This window comes from Phoca vitulina, unplaced genomic scaffold (genome assembly GCF_004348235.1).
Source record: "Phoca vitulina isolate PV1807 unplaced genomic scaffold, GSC_HSeal_1.0 scaffold63, whole genome shotgun sequence".
In the NCBI taxonomy this organism is placed as follows: domain Eukaryota; kingdom Metazoa; phylum Chordata; class Mammalia; order Carnivora; family Phocidae; genus Phoca; species Phoca vitulina.
This window is the reverse complement of record NW_022589766.1, coordinates 5,924,516-5,943,668: the sequence shown is the minus strand read 5'-3', so window position 1 is coordinate 5,943,668 and position 19,153 is coordinate 5,924,516. Positions and strand designations below refer to the sequence as shown.

General features: G+C 43.0%; 1 protein-coding gene across 1 annotated transcript in view; it reads right to left on the bottom strand.

The window, feature by feature from the left end:
- Positions 1 to 13,445: 13,445 nt before the first annotated feature.
- SLC4A1AP (solute carrier family 4 member 1 adaptor protein) overlaps positions 13,446 to 19,153 on the bottom strand; it is a 35,822-nt gene continuing 30,114 nt past the window's right edge. Inside the window, exons 13-14 of the mRNA XM_032391547.1 lie at positions 17,742 to 17,811; positions 13,446 to 15,554 (exon numbers count right to left, since the gene is read on the bottom strand). Coding sequence (XP_032247438.1) covers positions 15,505 to 15,554; positions 17,742 to 17,811 — 120 coding nt within the window. The 3' untranslated portion in view covers positions 13,446 to 15,504. The remainder of the gene's footprint in view (positions 15,555 to 17,741; positions 17,812 to 19,153) is intronic.

Here is a 19,153-nt window from a genome sequence, read left to right as displayed (position 1 = left end):
GGTTGTAGTAGCTTCCTGGCTAGTTTTTCTACCCATAGTCTCTCTGTTCTTTAAAACAGGTTAACTTGGGAGTCAAGACCCATCTCCATTATAGCTTTCTCAACCATCTGAACTGCTTTAGCTCATCTTGCCTGTTCTAGTCACTTTAGCCAGTACATCTTATCTTGTCAGGTAATATCTATCCTATTGTTATTTCCTGTTTCACATTTTTTACCTAAATGGGAAGACCCTAGAGCTCTTTCTTAGCCCCTGACCTGAGCTTGCCCAGGACCAGCCAGGACCCCTGGTGTTGCACCCTGGCATTCAATATAAGTGCTTCTGATTCCTCACTGTCTCACCTATTTGGTCTGGCTCACTTCAGACCTCTTCTTTATTAAACAAGGAAGGCCCTTCACCATAAAGCAGAGAACCCAAATTCCAATGCCTAGAGGGGCCAGCAGATCATGAAATGGGTGAGGTAGGCCAAGTATACAATGATAGGGTGATGGGAGATGGCATCTAGATCCCATGTGCCCAGTTAGAGGGGTTGCTGCTACTTGGTCCTCCTTCATTGCCACTGGGCCAGGTATAACTAGATTTTCCAGCTTTTCAAAAGAAACAAATTTGGATTTTTACGGGAAATTTCCCAACTTTTAAAACACTGTGTAAGCCAAACAAAACACGACTGCAGGCTAAATTCAGCCTGTAGGTAACCCCGGACATAAAGGTTTCCTGCTTTGTAATTATTCTTGACATGGCAGCAACACTTTGGACTGGAGGTTTCTAGTTACAGTTGTGTCAGTAACAAGCTGTGTAACCTTGGGCCTCAGTTTCCTCATCTGTACACGAAGGATCCTATTAAATGATCCCCAAAGCCTTTTCAACTTGGTAATTCTGTGGCTCCTCAGCTTATCCTAAAGGGTGGGGGAAATGCTGTTTAACTGAATCGTCTGGTTAATGAGATTTACTATAAAAACACACCGAACGTAGATTACCACATTTCAAAGAACTAGAATACAATAAAGCATTGGTTAACTGAAATTCTCCAGGGTTAACTGGAAAATCCCCTTTTCATCAAGCTTATTGTTGAAAGACTTTCTGAAGTACCGGAGTTCAGTTTCCTGCCTTTCTAAGCAAAGGAGATGCGGCAGTGCTGGGCGAGGGGAACTGATGAGTCAATGTCTGGGGATGGCTCTGCCACCTGGGCTAACAGGGGTGGCCGCAGGGCAGGCCAGGAGCTGCTCATGGTCTGGGACCCCTGGCTGAGGCCAGAAGATAACTACACTGGGGCCTCACCAGCCTCTTTGCAAGACTTGGACCCTTGGGTTTAACATCCACGTTGGGAGCCTAACCTCACCCATAAGCTGGGAATTAGTTGAAAACCCACCCTGTCCAGAATGAGTGTTGAGGCTGAATGCCATGACACCACCCAGAGCTCCTTCCCACCAAAAAGAGTGAGCTTTGCAGCCCAACACATCTTAGTTGGAATCTAGACTCTTCCACTTTTTAGCTGTGTGACTTTAGGCCAATACCCTAACCTTTCTGAGCCTTAGTTTCCTCATCCATAAATTGGAGGTAACAATGCTCTCTCTCATAAACTTGTTACGAGGACTGGTGAACAGTGTCTGCTAAGTGGCTCCCGTGGTGTTTGGAGTTTAGTAAGTGCTACATAAATGGAAATCATTATTCTACTAGGAAGTAACATCTTTTATCATTTAAAATCCAGTCTGATTCTTTAGTTTTTTTCCTAGGAGTGTTAGAAAGTAAATACCAGTCATCTTCTACTTTCCACAATAGACACTTGAGAAACCAAATGTTTACAAAATTAGATGTTGTCTCCAGCTCCCCTGTCCCTTCCATCCTACACTATCATCTTGAAATAGACACACCAGCCTTACAATCAGAACCAACATCTCCATTTTGCAACTGTCATACTAATCGACTTAGTCAAGAATCATCAATGGATGGAAAAGTTTGGTGAGGGCAGAGTATTCACAGGCTTAAAATATCTCCCCTTAAATTACTTATTAATTATAAAGGGAGATTCAAAGAGCTGGGACAAATAATCCTAAAATTTGTATGGAACCAGAAAAGACCCCAAATAGCCAAAGGAATGTTGAAAAAAGAAAACCAAAGCTGGAAGGATTACAATTCTGGACTTCAAACTCTATTACAAAGCTGTAATCATCAAGACAGTATGCTACTGGCACAAAAACAGACACATAGATCAATGGAACAGAATAGAGAACCCAGAAATGGACCTTCAACTCTATGGTCAACTAATCTTCGACAAAGCAGGAAAGAATGTCCAATGGAAAAAAGACAGTCTCTTCAACAAATGGGGTGGGAAAATTGGACAGCCACATGCAGAAGAATGAAACTGGACCATTTCCTTACACCACACACAAAAACAGACTCAAAATGGTTGAAAGCCCTAAATGTGAGACAGGAATCCATCAAAATCCTAGAGGAGAACACAGGCAGCAACCTCTGTGACCTTAGCCGCAGCAACTTCTTGCTAGACCCGTGTCCAAAGGCAAGGGAAACAAAGGCAAAAATGAACTATTGGGACTTCATCAAGATAAAAAGCTTTTGCACAGCAAAGGAAACAGTCAACAAAACCAAAAGACAACCGACAGAATGGGAGAAGATATTTGCAAATGACATATCAGATAAAGGGCTAGTATCCAAAATCTATAAAGAACTTATCAAACTCAACACCCAAAGAACAAATAATCCAATCAAGAAACGGGCAGAAGACATGAACAGACATTTCTGCAAAGAAGACATCCAAATGGCCAACAGACACATGAAAAAGTGCTCAACATCACTCGGCATCAGGGAAATCCAAATCAAAACCTCAATGAGATACCACCTCACACCAGTCAGAATGGCCAAAATAACAAGTCAGGAAATGCCAGATGTTGGTGAGGATGCAGAGAAAGGGGAACCCTCTTACTCTGTTGGTGGGAATGCAAGCTGGTGCAGCCACTCTGGAAAACAGTGTGCAAGTTCCTCAAAAAGTTAAAAATAGAGCTACCCTTCGACCTGGCAATTGCACTACTAGGGATTTGCCCCAAAGATACAAATGTAGTGATCCAAAGGGGCACCTGCACCCCAATGTTTATAGCAGCAATGTCCACAATAGCCAAACTATGGAAAGTGCCCAGATGGCAACCCAGATATCCACTGGCAGATGAGTGGATAAAGATGTGGTATATACGTACAATGGAATATTACTCAGCCATCAAAAAAGTGAAATCTTGCCATTTGCAACTACATGGATGGAACTAGAGGGTATTGTGCTAAGTGAAATAAGTCAATCAGAGAACGACAATTATCATTGTCTCACTCATATGTGGAATTTAAGAAACAAGGCAGAGGATCATAGGGGAAGAGAGGGAAAAATAAAGCAAGATGAAATCAGAGAGGGAGACAAACGATAAGAGACTCCTAATCATAGGAAACAGAGTTGCTGGAGGGGAGAGGGTGGGGGGATAGGGTGACTCGGTGATGGACATTAAGGAGGGCATGTGATGTAATGAGCACTGGGTGCTATATAAGACTGATGCATCACTGAACTCTACCTCTGAAACTAACAATACTCTATATTTTAATTAATTGAATTTAAATAAAAAATAGAAAAAAATTATTAGGGGAGAAAAACAGTAACTTTACAGTGGAGAAACCTGGCAGGCACTTCCTTAGCCAAGTGTTTGAAGTTAATGTCACCAATCCTGGAACAAGCAGACATCATGTGGTTCCTGACAGGATGCACTAAGAAGGACACAGCATCACTTCTGTGAGACTCCTGTCCACAAATGCCTAACCTGAATCTAATCATGAGCAGACATCAGACTAGACCAAGCTGAGAGATATTCTACAAAATGACTGGCTTATACTCTGGAAAAATATCAATGTCATGAAAGAGAAAGAAAGGCTAAAGAACTGTTCTGAATTAAAAACAAAAGGGATATGATAGTTAAAAGGAATGTGTGATTCTGGGTTGGATCCTAGACTAAAAAAGTATCATTATAAAGAACATTATTGGAACAACTGGATAAATTTAATATGGATTATGTTAATCATCCATATTAAATATGGATTTAATATGGATTATATTTAATATGGTAGTGGTATCATACTGATGTAAATTCCCTGATTTTGATTTTGTATAAAACAATATCCTTGTTCTTGAGAAATTCACACATAACTACTTAAGGGTAAAGATGTATATATAATGTCTCCAACTCACTCTAAAATCATTCAAAAAAAGAAAATCAGCATAAACGTGGAAAAATACAAGCCAGGAGAAAGAGAGAATATTAAAACAAATATAGCAAAATGCTTACATCTGGTGAACTTGAGTAAAGAGTACACAGGAGTTCTTTGTACTAGTCTTGTAGCTTTTTGGTCAGTTGAAATTATTTCAAAATAAAAAGTAAAAAAGAAAAAGAAGTCAGAGTCGGGGTGCCAGGCACAGAGCCTCGTGTGGTGAAGCAGAAAGAGCCCTGAACTGGAGACAGTCCTGTGAACTGCAAGATACTTAACATCCCTAGACTCTGTCCCGTCACTCCAAAATGTACATAATAATACCACCTTTCTCTTAGGGTTGTCAAGAGGACTAAATGAGGTAATTTATGAAAAAAATCTGGCACATGCCAACATAGTATTCTCATATTCTACAAGTATATGCTGCTAAGGGTCCAGAAGTGATCAGTACAAACAGAATTCTTGCCCTCACGCAGCTTATCCTGTAGTCAAAAAGGTGGTAAATAAATAACTAAATGAACAGGCAGATGTAGAACTACAAACTGCCGTAAATTCTGAGAGTAATGGAGTGTGGCAGGAGAGCTGGGGAACCCTACCACATATACAGTGGTCAGGGAAAGCCTTATTGAGGAAATGACATTTAAGCCAAGACTGAAGAATAAGGAGGGAGGGGCTGGCAGTCTAGGTGGTGGGAGCGGCAGGAGAAAAGGCCCTAAGGTGGGCAAGAACTCAGTGCATGCAAGGAACTGTGACATTCTCGCCTCTGCTAGAGCATTTAGAACTCCTTGAATGCTCCTTGAGGGAAAGGGCAGCAGAGCACCTAGCAAAGACTGGACACTCTGTGTTTGCTGAGTGAACAAGGGAATGGGTATCCCTTGGTTTCAGTATCTGCCATGGGGAGATCTCCCCTCTCCCAGCCCTTAGCTGTACCACGTAGCAGAAAGGAAGCTTTCTTTTGAACTTGCAGCTCAGACATTTACCCCTCTGTGGGCAATTTGCTTAGATCACAGAGCTGGAAGGGACCCCCAAAATCTCATGCTCCCACCTCTCATGTTGGAAGGAGGAAGCAGAGGCCCAGGCTCAGGACAGACTTACCAGAACTCATGGACCTTGTTGGGGACCCATGTCTGGTGCCTTCCCCTGCCTTGCAGTCTGCCTTGTTTATTTGTTCAGCAAGTTTGTTTCAGCCATGGCACAGCCTGTTCTGATTCTGGAACATTTATGAGATGAGCCAAAAAATTACAGAAAAAATGGTCTGCTATTGGAGCTAAGGGGCGGGGCAGCCAGGGTGGGAGACAGGTTTCAGGCCAGCTCTGGGGCAGAGTTTTGGCTTGTCCTTTGCTGTCTTTTTCCCTTCTGCCCTTGGGAACCAAAGGGACTCTAGTGGGATTTCCTGCCTCAGTTTCTCCAGGACCATGACGTGGACAGACTAGAACATTCGACCATAAAATTTCCAATTCTCATCTCCACCCTCATTAGCTCCATTCCAAAATTCAGCTTCCACCCACTAAGTTCATGCCACAGCCTGATCCATTCGATCAGCCCAAGGGTGGAGGAGGGACAGCAGCAGTGTGGGACTGTTCTGCCCCCTCTGCCTGCTGCGGCACCCTCTTTCTCGCTGCTTAGGAACTCTTGCTTATCCTTCAAAACCCAGCGGTTATGGTCACCATCTCTAAAACGGACTCCCCAGGTAGTCGGCCAGCCACTCTCCAAATTTTAAAAAGCTCAACCAGGATAAACAGGATAGCTAAAATGCTGATTACTTTGCTTTTGTCTGACTGGATACTTACTCGGTGTGTAGTAATGTTAGTTATTATCTTGTGTTGATCAAAAACATTTACTTATTTGCAGTTACATAAATCATTAATTATGAAGAACTTAGAAGTAAATAATTAATAAATGCAGTTTTTTGGGTGACAACATAATTTATTTAAACTTTAATTAAGTCTAGGGTGGGAGAAGGGATGAGGTAAGGATGACAAAAGGATTTCTGTGGTAAAAATGTGACTCTAAGGTCCTATGCAGCCTTTGACTCACATGGCTGCCTCATGTCCCCAAAAGGCCTGGTACATAGTAGGTACTCAGAAAGTATTCACTGAAGGTATGAGTGTGTGAGGATAATGATCCTCCCTGGCCCCTGGGGTCATTCCTCTTCTGCCCTTTTACTCTAGGCAGCTCCCCAAGAAGCAGAGTCTGGCCAGCTGTGGGAGGTGCTGTTCTCCTTCACTTCCAAGATTAGCTCAGACCTTAAACATCACAGCCCCGCGCCTGCTCCTCTCATGCCAAGGAAAACAGTGGATGTCAGAAGCCTCCTTAGGTATCTGGAAGAGAACAGCTCCTTCGGCTCCCTCCCTTCCTTGCATGAGGTCATTGAATCAGGATGACAAAGCAAACAGTGACATGTGTTGGGACTTGTTTTGCCCTGATTCCAAGCTTCTCCAGCCCCTCCCTCCTCCCAATCTTCAGAATGGCAGACCTAGGTGTGGACAACTAACTGAACTGAACCCAGTCCTTGGGATGCTAGGAAATGCATGCTAATTAGGAGACATCCTCTGCAGCAGTAAAGAGAAAGTCCTGGGGGCGCCTGGGTGGCTCAGTCAGTTAAGCGTCAGACTCTTGATTTCGGCTCTGGTCATGATCTAGGGGTCGTAGGATTGAGCCTGAGTGGTTGGGCTCTGCGCTCAGCAGGGAGTCTGCTTGAGATTCTTTCCTTCTGCTCCTCCCCCCCACTCACGCACTCAGGCTCTCTCTCTCAAATAAATAAGTAAATATTAAAGAAAGAGAGACAGAGACAGAAGGTCCTAGATAAACCTCAGTAAGACAGGGAATTAGGATATTAGCACCACTGGACATTTGCACAGGGGTTTCCCAGGCTTCCATGTGCTCCCATTTGTTCTCATTTGAGTTAAGGAGGGCAAGAATTCTTTTCCAACTTTGCAGAAAGAATGAGAAAACTGAAGGTCACTTAAGGTGAGCAACTTAATCAGGGTTACATGGCTTGAGGGTCACAGAGCCAGACTTGAAATGAATTTTGTGACTCTAGTTACATCTTCCCACCTCACAACAATTCCTTGAACTTGAGTCATTGGTACACCTGCTTCATGCTTTTTGGCTATTGCATACCACCATACTATTAATTACTTAACACTTTTCTTTAAATAAACTCACTTAAAAAATTGACTTCATTCTAAGCAATAATACATATGCATCTGTATATATGTATAAGTAATATATGTGTATATTTATATGTGTAACTGCTAAAATTAAACATTTTCGTCCTCATCCTTTAAAGTCAACTCTCATAACACCAGGGATGCCAGTGCACTCTTTGAGAAACTGTCCAACTGTCCTACATCAAGTCTGCATTACTAAAGATGGGTCTTCACAGACGGCAGCCAAGTGGCTGCCCCTGTTGAAATGGACAGCCAGTGGGATTGCTCAGGGATATCAACAAATCAAAAGTTACTGAATCGTGGAGGATAAGGGAGAGATCATGGAAGCCAACTCCCACGGGGCAGGGCCTTATACAACACACCCAGTCACAGTCCTAAAAATTAAAAGGGACACCATTCAGAGACATAAAGATGAATCAGATGTAGTCCTTGCTCTTAAAAGCTCAGAACTGACAAACATAAGCAACTGGAAACTACAAAGAATAAGCAAAGGATCTGGAATCAGAGAAACTCTAGACTTGGTTCCACCATGAACCTGGCATGATAACATCTCTTCTTGTTACTTTTTAAGACTAACAGGAGATTCAGATTTTTAAAATGGGCATAATATATTGAAATATCAAGTTGTGTATCTTAATTATATACAATTTTTATCGAATTGTACTTCAATAAAGATGGGGGGAAACGGGTGTGAAAAATTCTCTGTAAAAAACCATAAAGCTCTACAAATCAAAACCTCAGTGAGATACCACCTCACACCAGTCAGAATGGCTAAAATTAACAAGTCAGGAAACGAGAGATGTTGGCGAGGATGCGGAGAAAGGGGAACCCTCCTACACTGTTGGTGGGAATGCAAGCTGGTGCAGCCACTCTGGAAAACAGTGTGGAGGTTCCCAAAAAGTTGAAAATAGAGCTACCCTATGACCCAGCAATTGCACTACTGGGTATTTACCCCAAAGATACAAATGTAGTGATCCGAAGGGGCACCTGCACCCCAATGTTTATAGCAGCAATGTCCACAATAGCCAAACTATGGAAAGAGCCTAGATGTCCATCAACAGATGAATGGATAAAGAAGATATGGTGTATATATACAATGGAATACTATGCAGCCATCAAAAAAATGAAATCTTGCCATTTGCAATGACGTGGATGGAACTAGAGGGTATTACGGTAAATGAAATAAGTCAATCAGAGAAAAACAAGTATCATATGATCTCACTGATATGAGGAATTTGAGAAACAAGGCAGAGGACAATAGGGGAAGGGAGGGGAAAAATGAAACAAGACAAAACCAGAGAGGGAGACAAACCATAAGAGACTCTTAATCTTGAGAAACAAACTGAGGGTTGTTGGAGTGGACGGGGGTGGGGGGATGGGGTGGCTGGGTAATGGAAATTGGGGAGGGTAAGTACTATGGTGAGCGCTGTGAATTGTGTAAGACTGATGAATCACAGACCTGTACCCCTGAAACAAATAATACATTATATGTTAATAAAAAAAATTTTTTTAAAAACCATAAAGCTGGGACGCCTGGGTGGCTCAGTCGTTAAGTGTCTGCCTTCGGCTCAGGTCATGATTCCAGGGTCCTGGGATCGAGCCCTGCATCGGCCTCCCTGCTCTGCAGGAAGCCTGTTTCTCCCTCTCCCACTCCCCCTGTTTGTGGTCCCTCTCTCGCTGTGTCTCTGTCAAATAAATAAAATCTTTAAAAAAAAAAAAACAAACCATAAAGCTGTAATATAGCGTGTAAGTACTAAATAGGCAATGCCCAAACTCCTCCATTGAATATTTGCATTACTACTAGAGAATTACTTTCTCAAGGTGAAATGAAGCACCAGCAACAACAGGTTGGGAAGAGATTTAAAGGAGCACCATTTGGGTCTTACCAGCATCCCTGACTAACTTGCTGCTCTCAGGTCTTGGGCCCAGGAAGACACTGGTGAACCGAACCAGCTTGCTACCTATAACTCTTTCAGAATCTTGATTTTCTTTTCTGATTTGTACTCTTTCTTCTGCTTTGAAACATTTTCTTCTTGCTCTCAGCCCAGCATGCAAGGTGACTGCATAGTAATGGGTCTCTACTGCCCTCTTGTGGCCATTCTCTGACACCGCAGCATTGACTTTTGGAGGGGTGTGCGTGACAGCCTGCTTCGGAAACCAGAGCCAACCCTCAAGATCAAGATTTTCCGGGCCAGCAGAGGACTTAAAGCCCAAATTAAAGCCAGCTGCTGGAATCCAGAGCTCTTTGACGGGAAGGGGTAGTTCTGCCTGGTTTTGCCCCAAGTAGGACAAGAATCCAGGCCCTCTGCATTAACCCTAATCAAATGGTCAGTTCCTGGATTGTCCAGTTTGTCTGGAGCAAGATCTTGGAAATGAAGGCAGCTCTGAGGTATCCCTTCTCTGCCCATAAGACCCAAGAGTAGAAAGGGCCAGGACTAGAACCTCCAACCCCCACTCATTTAAAGCAACAATAAACTGAGTCCTCATTTTGTGAACTGGTAGGTGCCATGGGCTAAGGGTGGGGTACAAAATAAGATATATAATTCCTATCCTCAAAAACTCATAAAGCTTACAAATGTAAATAACCCAAGCATACATATAATTAACGGACATCAGGCCATAGGAGTAAGGGACATCATAGAAGTAAAAAACAAAATGCTACAAGACTGGTGGGGAAGGAGAGATTCATGACGACCATGCGGATCAGGGGTTTCTGAAGGTAGTGAGATTCAAGCTGGACTTAAAAAAATGATAGGCATGAACAGACATGAACAAGGAAGACCACAATGATACTAATAATAGCTACATTTAGGGGTGCCTGGGTGGCTCAGTTGTTAGGCGTCTGCCTTCGGCTCAGGTCATGATCCCAGGGTCCTGGGATCGAGCCCCACATCGGGCTCCCTGCTCCGCGGGAAGCCTGCTTCTCCCTCTCCCACTCCCCCTGCTTGTGTTCCCTCTCTCGCTGTGTCTCTCTCTGTCTGTCAAATAAATAAATAAAATCTTTAAAAAAATAATAATAGCTACATTTGGGGAGAGCTGATTATACATCAAGCACAGCTAAGGGTTTTGTAGTTATCTATTATTTAATCTCCATAATACTATAAGGCATTATTTTCTCTATTTGATAGACCAGGAAACCAAGGCTTAAGGCCATGTACAGCAAGACTTGATAGAAAATATAGGAAGAAGTAAAAGCAAAAAGTGTGTTTGGGGAAATAATCTATTATTACTAGAGTATCAGGTACACCTGGTGAGGTGGCAGAAAGGAAGGGACAAGGGCATATGGGATGTATGATGATCAGAAAGTACAGGAACCCTATAATCAAGGATTTTGAAGCCTCAAATGAATTTGGACCTCACCCTTTGGATACTGAAGAACCTCTGAGATTTCAGAGCACAGGACCCTGCTCAGGGATAACTCAGATGTGTGGAGGAGAGCATGATGAGGCAGGGACAAGAGGAAGGGAGCTCTGTGAAGAATCATGGGGTGAGGGGAGCTTGGGTCAGGGCAGTGGGCAAGCTAAGAGATGAATCTTAAAACCTTTACATGCAGAAATTGTTAAGACTGACTTGGGGGATGAAGAGAATGGAGCTACCTTTGGTGGGAACCACTGTCCCCTCCCATGCTGAACCCTCCAACCCACCTCATCTTACTGGGGGAAGGGAAACTTCTGGTCTCCCACAGAATGGAAGCCTCAGTCCCACCCCGGACTATGGTTGTGCCAAACCTCTAAGACCAAACAAAGCAGGGCAAAGTCTGCTCTGAGACCAGAGAAGAATCTTGAAAATTGTTCTCAATGCCCACATCAAGTGAGAAATCTCAGGATCAAAGAACAGCCTGTCACAGAAGAGACCACACCAGTTTAATGCTGTGACCCACTTCCCAAAGGTCAGGGAGAGTTTTATGTCATTTCCCAGCAGTCTGTCAAACCTGGATGGGTCCAAACAGGGTTGGATCAAACCCTGTATGGGAACACAGCTCCCCCGCCAGGGGCCTGGATTCCTGCTTTTGACTACCTCGGGGCTGGGCTGGCGGGCTTCCCTCTGGTTCCCACTTTCAGGAAGCCGGCCACAGCTGCTGGCTACTTGTCACACCCTATCCGGAAGGTGGCAGCATTTCAATGGTAAAGCAACAGATGCCCAGGCGGTGGCTAACAGCCTCAAAGTTTGTTGGGAATTATGTCACATTTCCCAAAAGAGCTAACTCCATCCAGTTCCAATGAAGTGGTAACTGGTAAAGGCTTGGGCTACAAGGAGACAGCGAGGCTTCATAATTCCTATCCTAGACTGGGGCCATTCCAGGGAAAATATTTAAGGCAGGCACTCAACAAACATTTAAATGTACCAGGCACTGTGCAAACTCCTTAGAAATTTCCTAAAGCAGGGCGCCTGGGTGGCTCAGTCGTTAAGCGTCTGCCTTCGGCTCAGGTCATGATCCCAGGGTCCTGGGATCGAGTCCCACATCAGGCTCCCTGTTCGGCGGGAAGCCTGCTTCTCCCTCTCCCACTCCCCCTGCTTGTGTTCCTGCTCTCGCTATCTCTCTCTCTGTCAAATAAATAAATAAAATCTTTAAAAAAAAAAAAAAAAGAAATTTCCTAAAGCAGACAAAGAGACTTGTTTTAATGTTAAATATATATCCTTGACTTTTTTTCTCCAGAATGCTGCTCACAGTGACACTTATTTTACCTTTTTCCTCCAATAAATGAGTCCCCATACCAAGAAAAAGTGCTCCCAATACCAAAGAAAGGGCAATCAGCTGTCCAAGCCTACGGTCGGCCTGCAAACTTCCTGCCTGCCTCCCGGTCTTTAACCCCCAACCGCTGGTGCCCCCTGACTCCTAGGCTCACCAGGTGGAAGACAGGACTGTTTGCCAGCCCTCTCTCCTGAGATCCAGCCTGCTGTCTCCAGCTGCTTTCCTGACATCTTTACTTAGATGTCTCAATGGAACATCAAGCTCAACTTGTCCAAAACTAAACTTTTATTCTCCTCTGACTCCACCCCCTCCTCCCACCAATCCATCACTCAGTCTCAGCCACTCCACTTTTCAAGATATTGCTAGGACCCCACGTACCTCTTTGCATTTGGATCTCTACTTAGTGCAAGCTGCCACAATCTCTCACCTGGACTTCTATAGCAGACTTCCAACCTGTCTTCCTGCATCCTCTTGTCCTCTTCCCTCCTTCCTCCACACTGTAACTTTGAGTGTCCTTTTAAAAACCCAAATCTGATCATTCACCATCACTAACACCCAAATGGCTTCCCACTGCTCTTTAAATAGAAAGGCAGAAGTGATACAGAACTCCTGGGGAGACCAGGACAGCTGACCAGGGACACCTTGCTTTTAGTTAACTGATAGTGTTCTTGCTGTAACAGTATTTCTTGTAATGACTAATAACCTTACTTTTCTTTCTTTGAAAAGGAGACTGGATTACCTTGATTTCTGGTGACCATAAAACTGCAACCTCCCAGTTTAGGAGGGTATAATTAGCCTTTTGAATAGAAACTTATCAAATATCCATGAACTGGGGCACACATTACTTCTTAAAGTTCTTGTAAACACCTTGAGCCAGATGGGACCTTGAAGATGAATTAGCCTAGAGCAGCAGTTGGCCAATGATACCCTGTAGGCCAAACCAAGTCTGCCACCTGTTTTTATAAATATTTACTGGAACACAGCCACACTCATCCATTTGTGTACTGCCTGTGCCATTTGCCCTCCAGCGGCAGAGTCGGGTGGCTATGACAGGGACTGCATGGCTTGCAAAGCCTGAAGGACCCGGCCATTAACCGAAAAGGCTTGCTAACCATGCTGTAGAGGTTGGGCTGCACATTAAAATCACCTAGAGTGCTTTTTATTTTTTATTTTTTATTTTTTTAAAAGATTTTATTTATTTATTTGACAGAGAGAGACACACAGAGAGAGGGAACACAAGCAGGGGGAGTGGGACAGGGAGAAGCAGGCTTCCTGCCGAGCAGCGAGCCCGATGCGGGACTCGATCCCAGGACCCTGGGACCATGACCTGAGCCGAAGGCAGACGCCTAACGACTGAGCCACCCAGGTGCCCCTGGAGTGCTTTTTAAAAGGGATCACATCAGAGATTCTGATTAAACTCATTTAAGGTGGGACCCAAGCATTAAAATGAAAAACTTAACAAATTTCCAGAGGTGATTCTAATATGCAGCCACAGTTGGGAGTCATTGATTTCATCCAGTCTCCTGTCTCACAGATGAGGAGCAGGCCCACAGGTCAGGATGTGTCTCCTGTTTGTAATGAGTGACAACTACTAATGCCTACAAAGCCCTGTATAGCGCATCCCTCTACATTATCTCATTTGATCCTTAGAACAAATCTGAGGTTCAAAGAGCAGGAAGCATTACTGTCCCTGCTTCACACATGACAGAACTGAGCCTCAGGGGATTTAAGTCATGTCCCCAAAGTCTCCTATTTGGTAAAGGGAGCTAAGACTCCTGCGCACATGTTTTCAACCAAGTCCACCGACCACTGATGTTCATTGTACAAGCGACATATTTATGTTTTATTTTGGCATATGGAGTCCTATTTGCTTTCGGGGTCTCCAGAACACTTAGAAATCTGCCTTCCTAAATAGACTCTGCTCTGTGAGCCCCTAGGATTCCTTAGGAACACCATGAGGGAAGATGGAGAGGATGCATGCGGGAATGTATCTATCGATCCCATTTCTGTGCCCACACTTAACCAGAGTAGATATATTTTTACCTGTTCAAACCTAAGGATCCCACATATGATTTTGCTTGAATAAAGAGTTCCACCTTTGAGGACCACTGACATGGCTTGGACCTTTGCTTACTGTTTCAATCCAAGATGGCATGGTCACTCTGCTCCTGAATTCCAGTCACTTCTTATATCAAGTTCTTCCCTGTTGGTCTAAATGAAGTCCTAAATAGTAGTTTCTCATAATACCAATATTGGTATTGTTTTTTGAGAAATGAAAGGCATCACTTTCAGTAGACCAGGATTCCCACATCTGTCAGGGAGTTCTGAAGTTTCTCATTACTGCTCCTTGCCTACTTCACGTATACCATATAATGAAGAAAATATATATATATACACACACACCATATAAAAAAAAAAAAGGAAAACATCACCCTCATCCACTCTCTTGCTGGGCCACAGAGTTTCTCCTGCCTGCTCACTGGGTCTGCCTCCTGCCTAATCCACAAACTCTCCACCTTGCTTCCACTCTTAGGCTTTCATTCCCTGTGGAAGTGGGGTGTTCACTAATGTTGGGGAAGGGAGAGGGTACACTGGGGGAGATAAGACATCTTCTCACATTTCTTTGTGTTTCCAGAGAGGAAGAACTTTTATTCTCCTCTCCACAGAAGTGAGAAGCCCCATAATGGGCAGAACACATCCAGTTTTTCATTCTATGACCCTATTTGCACCTTTCCACAGGAGAAGGAGTGACTAATCTGACTGGTCAGAGTCCAGGACATTCAAAGGACTGAGTTTTTATCAGGACTGGTGCCTGAGTGCACAAGGTGTACTATGGTCCTGAACTGTGTCCTGATAAATCAGGGTCTGTTCTCAAACCTGGCAGGAGGATTACAGTGGGAGGGAGGAGGAAGCCCCCACTCTGTATCTACTTTTAGTTCCAGGAATGACACAGACGCCCAGGGTCACACTATGGCATGACCTCAAATCTGAACACTTATTTGAGGAGGCCCTATCAGTGAAGCCTAAAGTCTAGCTGCCAGAAGCACCCTATTCCTCAGGAGAAGCATAGTCCCTAAAACTTAATGAAAGACATTGTGGCCTTAAGCAAACATGAGACATCTTCACCTTCTCTTTTAATAGAGTCATATCTCACTTTACCAATTCTCAAAATATATGGTTTCTTTTTACATACATACACACACACTTTTAAACGAGAATCAGATGAGTAGATAAATTTAGGGAGCCATGAGAATGGAAGAAAAGGCCCGTCACCAGATTTTACAAAAGATCACCTGAACTCCTTCTCTGGACATTCAACTTGATATAGGACCCTACATATCCCATGTCACATGGTCCACAAGGTCTTCCTTTAGGATTCTGAAGCAGTCAATAGCCATACTTGTCATTCAGATGGGTCCTGCCATCTCCACTTTGGCCTAGATCAGAGTATAAAGAAAGAAACACATTCACTTTTCCAAAGTCAGGAGGGAAAAGATACCCAGACATTAGTGGGCTAAAAAGTAAAACAGACAAAAGAGGTTTCATCTATTCTAGAACTCTGCCTTTTTGCATACAATTTCAAAATTTCTTTTTGAAAACTTCTCTTTCCATTTCTACCTTTATATTTATTAGCCAATAAAAAGCAAACATTTCTAGTAACAAAATTTCTATTAACTACTAGTATACTAGAAACCTAATCCATAGAAAAAGCAATCTATGATGAGCATATGGGGAACAAGCATCTCATATATTGCCTTAAGAGTGTATGTATGAACATAAGCTGTACCCCCTCTACAGAATGCAATTTATAATGTCTTAAAAATGTTTATAGCCTCTGATCCAGCATGTTAACTTTTATGATTTTTTCTACATATGCACCTCTATACTTGCAAAAGTATTATGTTTGAGGTTACTTATTGCAGAGTTGTTTTTTTAATTAATTAACATATAACGTATTATTAGTTTCAGAGGTAGAGGTCAGTGATTCATGAGTCTTATGTAACACCCAATGCTCATTACATCACGTGCCCTCCTTAATGTCTATCACCCAGTTACCCCAGCCCCCAACCCCTTCCCCTACATGCAGAGTTGTTTGTAATGGCAAAATTGGAAACACAGCATATATTCATTGAGGGAATGGAATAAAAAGCAAAGGTATTATCTATACCATAAAAAAGAACTATGCTACAAAGGAAGGAAGGAGGGAAGGGAGGGAGGGAGGGAGGGAAGAAGGAATCTATAGCTATGGAAAGATCTCCATAGTGTTAAGTGCAAAACAGCAAGGTATAGAATATGCTTCTATTTGTGTAAAAACAACAGTGAAATATTATGTATTTAACTGCTCACACAAGCATTTTATGTGACATATATAAGAAGTCACAAGAAAGTGATATTTGGCACCAAGTAGCTGAGGCAGAGCCAGTAGTTGTTGTTTTTATAACTTTTTTTTTAAAGATTTTATTTATTTATCTGTCAGAGAGAGAGCACAAGCAGAGAGAGAAGCAGGCAGAGAGAGAAGCAGGCTCCCCACTGAGCAGGGAGCCCGATGCAGGACTCGATCCCAGGACCCGGGGATCATGATCTGAGCTGAAAGCAGACGCTTAACCGACTGAACCACCCAGGCATCCCTGTTTTTATAACTTTAAAGAAAATTTAAAAGACATGCAGAAGTAAAGAAAAATATATAATGAATCTCCATGTACTCATCACCCAGCTAAAACAACTATCAATATGTGACACGTCCTGCTTTATCTATTACCCCCTCCACGCTCCCTCATCCTCTACTTCTATAGGATTATGTTAAGGCATATCCCATATATTCCATCTGTGAACACTTCTGTACACAGTCCTAGAAGATAAGGACTTTTTCTAAAAAACATAACATCATCCACACTTTAAAATAATTAATAATTTCCTAGTATCATCGCATATCTGGCTAGTGTTCAAAATTATCTGACTGGTATATAATTTTTTTAATAGTTGGTTGTTCAAATAAGGATTCAAGCAGAATCCACAAATTCTATTTGGTCGATATGTCTCTTCAGATCTTTTACTCTACCTGTTCCCCTAGAAGGGAGAACTTTCCCACTACATACTTTTTTTTTTAAGATTAAAAAAAAAAAAGACTTTTTTTTTTTAAAGATTATTTATTTGAGAGAGAGAAAAAGAGAGCACAAGCAGGGGAAGCGGTAGAGGAAGAGGGAGAAACAGACTCCCTGCTGAGCAGGGAGCCAGATGTGGGGCTCGATCCCAGGACCCTGAGATCATGACCTGAGCCAAAGTTAGACGCTTAGCCAACTGAGCCACCCAGGCACCCCTATTTATTTTAGAGAGAGAAAGAGAGAGCACGAGTGAATGGGAGGGAGGGGCAGAGGGAGAGAGAATCCCAAGCAGACTCTGCACTGAGCAAGGAGCCCAACATGGGACTCAATTTCACGACCCTGAGATCACAAGCTGAGCTAAAATCAAGAGTTGGACACTTAACCGACTGCACTACCCAGGTGCCCCATCCCACTATATACTCATAAAAACTTTCTTATTTCGAACCTTAAATATACATTACCTATTCAGAAATATAAATAATTAAGTCTTAAAAGAGAAGAAAAGTAATAAAAACAATCTACCTTCAGGTGGGACCCACACACAGTAGTCTGGCTCATCTTCTGGATATTTGGAGGAAAGTGTTGCTGGAAGCTGCAAAGAAAAGATAGGTTATTTTACTCAAAAGAATTTTAACTCTAAGAATCATTGTCCCTATGCCTGTCAGCAAATAAAAACTAAGAGAAAAGCTTCCATTAATTACCTTAACATAAGTAACCAAAAAATGGGGGAACACTCTCTTTCTGAACCTTGACTTTTTGCCGTAAAGCCTCAACAAGCTGATTTTCAGCCAGTGAGAGTGAAGTGATGTTTTCTAAAAGGGGTTGTTAACAGAGGTATGAGTTCTAATGGTATAATCCCCATAGAGGGAAATGTGGAATCTGTCTTTTGATCTAGGTGCAGAAAAGAGTTAACAGGGCAAGCCTGACTGCTATCCTTTGAAAGGCCTGTTTACAAGGTTGGCCCTCGCCTGGTATCTGGGGACTTGGATTTCTGGAGGGTTCCTACTACCCTGATAAAAGTGGCTTACTATGCCTACAATGTCTATAAAAACAATATGGTTCATGCTGAACATCTACTTTCCTTCTGGGAGAATGGAATTTGAGGGCATGCCAGGCAGAAGGTGCCTATGTGATCAGTCCCCAATAAAAATCCTGGGCACTGAGTCTCTAATGAGCCTCCCTCATTAGTAACATTTCATAAACTGTCACAACTTATTGCTAGGGGAATTAAGCACATCCTGTGTGATTCCAATGAAAAAGGACTCTTGGAAGCTTACGCCTGGTTTCCTCAGACTTTGCTCCACGTGCCTTTTCCCTTTGCTGACTGTACTTGGTATCCTTTTACTCTAGGATATCATAGCTATGAGTACAACCACAGGCTGAGCCCTGTGAAGCCTCCTGTGAAATACCTAGCCTGAGGGTCTTGGGACCTCCTGACACAATCTAGCAATCCCACTTTTGGGAACTTACTGTATCCACACAAAATTCTGTATACACAAGATTATTCATTATAGCACTGTTATAATAAAAGACTAGAAACAACCCAAGTGTCCACCTATAGGGAACTGGTTAAGTGGAGTACATCCATACAGTAGGAAGCTCTTGGTATACTGATACACAGTGATTTCCACAATAGGAATTAAAAAAAATAATTAAAAAAAATAAATCCTGATGTAGAATACAGCACATTACATTCTGTCTTCTGTGTAATAAAAATAGTCAAATAAGAATATATTATTCAGGGGCGCCTGGGTGGCTCAGTCATTAAGCGTCTGCCTTCGGCTCAGGTCATGATCCCAGGGTCCTGATCCCAGGGTCCTGGGATCGAGCCCCGCGTCAGGCTCCCTGCTCCGCGGGAAGCCTGCTTCTCCCTCTCCCACTCCCCCTGCTTGTGTTCCCTCTCTCGCTGTGTCTCTCTCTGTCAAATAAATAAA